The 6,000-nt window shown below is 54.5% G+C and overlaps 1 protein-coding gene across 1 annotated transcript; it reads right to left on the minus strand.

The window, feature by feature from the left end:
- Positions 1 to 1,102: 1,102 nt before the first annotated feature.
- On the minus strand, positions 1,103 to 5,387 carry LOC101028071 (left-right determination factor 1). The gene is made up of 4 exons (XM_003930296.4): positions 5,138 to 5,387; positions 4,000 to 4,246; positions 3,606 to 3,845; positions 1,103 to 2,298 (listed from the first exon to the last, which is right to left on the minus strand). The coding sequence occupies exons 1-4, from the start codon at positions 5,385 to 5,387 to the stop codon at positions 1,935 to 1,937; spliced, it is 1,101 nt and encodes a 366-aa protein (XP_003930345.3). The 3' UTR covers positions 1,103 to 1,934.
- Between the last annotated feature and the right edge of the window lie 613 nt (positions 5,388 to 6,000).

Consider the following 6,000-nt stretch of genomic DNA (forward strand, 5'->3'; position numbering starts at 1 on the left):
ACCCCTGTTGCCCATCACCACTATTAGTTGTTACAGTGCTTTCTAAAGAGGAGGCAGGCTGGGCACAGTGGCTCATGCCTATAATCCCAGCACTTTGGGAGGGTGAGGTAGGCAGATCACTTGAGATCTAGAGTTCAAGACCAGCCTGGCCAAGAGACCAGCCTGACCAATATGGTGAAACCCCATCTCTACTAAAAATATTTTTTAAAATTCGCTGGACATGGTGGTGGGCACCTATAATCCCAGCTACCTGGGAAGGTGAGGCAGGAGAATCACTTGAATCCAGGAGGCAGAGGTTTCAGTGAGCCACGCTAGCGCCATTGCACTCCAGCCTAGGTGACAGAGCGAGACTCTGACTCAAAAAAAAAAAAAAATTAGGCTGGGTGCAGTGGCTCATGCCTATAATCCCAGCAGTTTGGGAGGCCGAGGCAGGCAGATCATCTGAGGTCAGGAGTTCAAGACCAGCTTGACCAAGATAGTAAAACCCCATCTTTACTATTAAAAAAAAAAAATTAAAATATTAGCTGGCCATGGTGGTGCACGCCTATAGTCCCAGCTATTCTGGAGCCTGAGGCAGGAAAATTGCTTGAACCTGGGAGGCAGAGGTTGCAGTGAGCTGAGATCGTACCACTGTACTCTGGCATGGGCAACAGAGCAAGACACCATTTCAAAAAAAAAAAAAAAAAAAATAGCCAGGCATGGTGACACACTCCTGTAATCAAAGCTACTCTGGAGGCTGAGGCATGAGAATTGCTTGAACCTGAGAGATAGAGGTTGCAGTGAGCCAAGATTGTACTGCCGCACTCCAGCCTGGGTGACAAAGAGAGACTGTCTCAAAAAAAAAAAAAAAAAAAAAAAGAGGCTGCAGTGCTCAGTTTGGCAGCACGTATACTAAAGAGGAGTCATATGTGAGTGATTGTTTACTATTTTTGGAATGAGAGTTGTGTGGGAAAATAGAAATATCATAAATGAAAACCTCATCTAAATTTAGTTGTTATAGTCTTCAGTGCTCCCTAGAAGTTGGGGGTCCTTTCTTCAGATCATTATGTTGCTCTCATTCCCCATTATTGCTCCTGGAGATTAAATACAGAGATACAGAGTAAAACATCACTTTTTATTTCTTCTGAGTATCTACATTCAATTGCTTTGCCTAAATTAACAAAAACACAGAAATACATATGGTTTCTGGTGACAAGTTCTCAAAGACAGTGGGGGACATGATCTAAATGTCCACAGGCAAGGCTCGGTCTCCAGAGGGGTGGGCAGGGGGCAGGTAGGGGCTGTCTGATCCCCAAGACAATGAAGTCTTAGAGCTGAAGCCCAGCTCCTCCTTTTTAAGAGGAAATGATGACCTAAAGCCTCCTGTGTTTGTTTGAGGTTCTAGCTTATGGCCCTGTCAGATCCAGAAACCAGGCATCCCGACTCCCTGTCCACTGTGCCCAACCTGAAGCCCTTCATCCTTCCTCTTAGCACCTTTCAGGGGAACAGGGGCATAGGTATGTTTACAAAAGACCAGAATGGGCCAGTATTTTGGGGAAATAGAGATTTGGGGATTTTAATTCTTCATATAAGAGAGCAAATCAGTTCTATTTCCCCAGTTCTAATCATAGGGTATTGTTCCAGACTCAGTTAAGAATTTGCCAGAGAACAGACTCTCCCAGTTGACAATCTGTGCATTGCTCAGCTGTATCTTCTAATCAGCAGGCCAGCATTTCCCACTAGCGCTCAGCATCTGAGCTGCATTATTTACTCACGTAAGTGCTTAGGATGGGCGATGGACAGGAAAGACGGGAGAGGGAAGGACACAGGGCAAAGGTCATACAGGAGCACTAAATTGGGAGGGAGGTAACTTGCTAAGTTTAAAATTAATACCTACATTAAGACCACTTCTATGCACATGTTCAGTTACAAGGCTCAGTGGTTACACCAGGTGCCTACGGCTGGAGCCTCCTTGGCACCAGCGCCCCATCCGAGGCACAGCTGCACTTCTGCACCCTCATGTTGGGCAGGCTGACCACCTGGGGCCTGGTCCTGCCTCCCTCCTTGATGCTGACAATCATGGGCAGTGAGGCAGTCTCTGAGGCGATGCACTGTCGTGGCCCCAGAACCGGCCACTGGAAGGCCAGGGCCTCCGGGGGCTGCTGGCAGGTGCCCACACACTCATAAGCCAGGAAGCCCGGGGGCTCCAGCACCCAGTTCTCCGCCCACTTCATTCCCTGCAGATCAATGTACATTTCCTGGCGGCAGCAGCGGGTGCCCTCGGTCACTGGTGCTTCAGGGTCACAGTCACCCTGAGCTCTGTGGGGGCAAGAACAGGCAGGGTCAGAGGTCAGCTGGGAAGGCTGAGGTCAGAAATCCTAGGGTACAGCTTAGTGGGTGCCTGGGAGTTCCAGCTCTCACTGTGTTCTAAAAGCTGGATATTTATGAGAAGATGAATTAATAAACATATCTGAAACATAAATAATAAATCAGCTACTATTAATTAAAGGTCTCCTAATAGGCCAGACATTGAACTAGGTACTTTACATGTATTATCTCAGGTTATGTCTGCATTTCATCCTCAGGTAGGTTCCACCATTATCCGCATTTCACCTGAGGCCACTGAGACCCAGAGTGTTTGGTGATGTGCCAGAGGACCTGCAGCCAGCAGAAGGCAGAGCTAGATGGAAGCCAGGTCTGGTTCCAAGGCTTCTTCTTAACCACTGTGCTACGCAGCCCTGTCTGCTCCAGAGAGCTAATTTGTCCATGAGAAAAGAATTCATCAAAGCAGGAGGAAAGTTGTTCATCCTTAGCAACAACTAAAGGTAGGATTTTTCAAAGACTTAATCATGGAGAAGGGTAAAGTGAAAGTAGATAATTACAATTGTGTGTATGAGTCAATGGCAACATAAAAATCCATTAAAAATTATCAAATACATTTTTCAATAAAATGAATAATACAACTTCCTTCCTCCCTCCCTCCCTCCCTCCCTCCCTCCCTTCCTTCTTTAATAGAGACAGGGGTTTCACCCTGTTAGCCAGGCTGGTCTGGAACTCCTGACCTCAGGTGATTCGCCAGTCTCGCCCTCCCAAACTGTTGGGATCACAGGCGTGAGTCACCGTGCCTGGCCTTTTTATTTATTTATTTATTTGTTTTGAGATGGGTTTTGCTCTTGTTGCCCAGGCTGGAGTGCAATGTTGCCATCTCAGCTCACTGCAGCCTCTGCCTCCTGGGTTCAAGCAATTCTCCTGCCTCAGCCTCCTGAGTAGATGGGATTACAAGCACCTGCCATGATGCCCAGCTAATTTTTGCATTTTTAGTAGAGACGGGGTTTCACCATGTCACCCAGGCTGGTCTGGAACTCCTGACCTCAGGTGATTCACCGGTCTCGCCTTCCCAAAGTGTTGGGATTACAGGCCTGAGCCACTGTGCCCGGCCTGAATAACACAATTTCTACCATTAGAAACCCTGACATGTAGTGGACAACCGGTGGCATCCTGGGACAGTATGCACCGCTGTCCTCCCACCCCCAACCCAGCCATCCGGTCACCCAGCCAGTCCTAGGGACAGGGGTCTGGACGACCCAGTGGCTGCTTGTCTCTGGTCTCCCCAGTCCGACACCTACCCGTAGTCCCTGAGGTCCAGGGTGTGCAGCTCCAGCTGGGGCTCCCCACGCCCCGCCGGCGTCCCCTGAGAGGCGAAGCGGACCAGCCTGTGGGCTTCCGACGCCCCAGGGCCCAGGTGCTCCCTCTGCACCGACACCTGCAGCAGCAGCGGCTGCCGGGGCCGACTCAGCTGCTGCCAGAAGTTCACGGCTTCGGTTACGTCGAAGGCCTTCCAGCCGCTCTCGTGGACGGACACCAGCCTGAGGACACGACACACACGACACGGAGACCCAGCGCCGCGTGAGGGCGGGGACTGGAACGGGCTGAGGACCCCGCGCCGCCCCGCGCGTCCCCGCCCCCAAGCCGGGCCGAGCAGCCCCCTCGCCCTGCTCTGCGCTTCCGCGCGACCCCCACCTGGAGTCGATGAGGGAGGTGCGGTTGGAGCCGTCGTCGCGGACGCTCAGCCACTCGACGGTGACCCGGGCCCGGTCGCTGCGCGGGGACAGCCGCCCGTGCCTGTGCGGCGCGGTCCTCGGGACCGGCTCCTGGAAGAGCCGCAGCACGGCCTGCACCAGCTCGCGGTTGGGCGGCAGCCGCTGCTCCATGCTGAACACCAGCAGGTGCGTGCTGGCCTCGGACGCCAGGAACCTGCCGGCCACCTCTGCGGACAAGAGCGGGGTCAGCGGGGTCAGCAGGGCCTCCCCGGACTCCAGGGGAGCCCTGAGGGTGGCAGGGCCACTGAGCTGGCAGCCAGACCAGGAGACACAGGTCCCTGTTGTATCTCTGGGGCAAACCCAGTTTAAAAATCTCCCTTGAATCTGGGGTTGTTTAGTAACAATCTCCATCTGGCAGGCGGGGACGCCTGCGGGACCTGTGCTAGCAAGCCTGCCGCAGCTGAGAGGCTGAGAGCAGAATCCTCACCCAGGTGCCTGGCCTGGGGTCTAGCTCTGGGCACTGAGGAGCTGGGGAGGTGAGAGGCTGCAGGAGGATTCAGGCCCAGGTGCACCCCTGACAGCCAAGTATAACCCAGGTATTTCCCGTAGGTATTTTTCAGTTATCCCAACATGCTTCTATCCACAAGGACTCACTTTGATGCTAACGAAGCTGGGAGATGGCTAAGACGAAGTCATACTCCCGTTCCAGAGGAGCACATGGCAGAGACAGGGATTTAAAGCCATTTACTCAAGATCGGGCTCAGACCAGAGTGGCAGTGTGAAAACAGACCCAGGTGTCCCGCTGCACCAAGCGCTTTGAGGCACACACTCAGCCGCTCCCCCAGCTCCGCTTTCTCTCCTCTACCCTCCCCTTCTCCCATGCCTTGGTTTCTTCAGCAGCTCCAGCCTGGTGCACCTTGGGGGACAAACGGGACCCTCAGTGCACAGCTGGAGACCCCGGACCCAGGCCCGGCCCATCCTCACTGCCCCTTGCACTGTGGCCCCCACACAGTCTCCCACCGAGTCCCAAAAGACCAGGGGCCCTTTGACACCACTGGAGTGGGCACGACCAGCCAGCCTCCCACCACCAGGGGGGCAGCAGGGAGGGAGGGCCTCACCTCGGAAGCTCTGGCTGAACCTCTTCCCTTGGGAGCGGTCCCTGTGGCTGCGCTGCAGCAGGGCCACGTACTGGGCCCTCACGTGGGTGGGGATGGCCAGCTCCTCCATGTCGGCCCTGTCCAGGACGGGCACCTCGCTGAGCTGCAGCTGTTGCAGCAGGCTGTCCAGGAGCTGCTCCCCGGTCAGGGTTGCCCCGGGGCCAGCCAGGGGCAGCACCCAGAGTGCCCAGCAGAGCCACAGGGGCTGCATGGTGCTGCCCTGAAGGAGTGGGGGGCAGAGTGGGGCTGTCCTCTAAGGAGGTGGAAGGAGGGTCTCAGGCAGCTGGGTGTGCTGAGAGCCAGGCCTGGGCAGCTTTATAGCCAGCCCTGGGCTGGCCTGGGGTAAAGAGAAGAGGGAGGGAGAAAGGGAGGGAGGGAGGCAGGGAGGTCACACCCCTGGGACCTCCTGGGAGCTCACAGCTAGACAGGTCCCTGAGCCTGGAGGAGGGGGCTGTCTAGAAAGGACAGGGCTGTCTGATGCCACCCAGGCTTGAGGCCTCTGGCTGTGCTTTCAGCAGCTTAACAATATTTTTAGTGCCTGTTGAATTTCCCTGTCCTTACCCCAGCTCTGTTCCCTGAAAAAGTGAGGCTGTTCAGTGAAAAAGAAAGTCCTGCTAGCCAGCTACTTAAAGCTCTTAAGTCTCTTCTGGAGGCTGGCCTGGGTCCAGGTTTGCGCATCATAAAGGAAGGGCAGGGAAGACTCTGCCGTCCTGCTGGTTCTGGCTACGTTCACAGAAGCCCCTTGGTCACCTCCCTCCAACCCTCAGTCCTTGCACACCCTTTGCCTCTCCCTGCACCAGGGGTCCCTCAGGGTTGTCTCACTG

Source organism: Saimiri boliviensis, chromosome 14 (assembly GCF_048565385.1).
Source record: "Saimiri boliviensis isolate mSaiBol1 chromosome 14, mSaiBol1.pri, whole genome shotgun sequence".
In the NCBI taxonomy this organism is placed as follows: Eukaryota; Metazoa; Chordata; class Mammalia; order Primates; family Cebidae; genus Saimiri; species Saimiri boliviensis.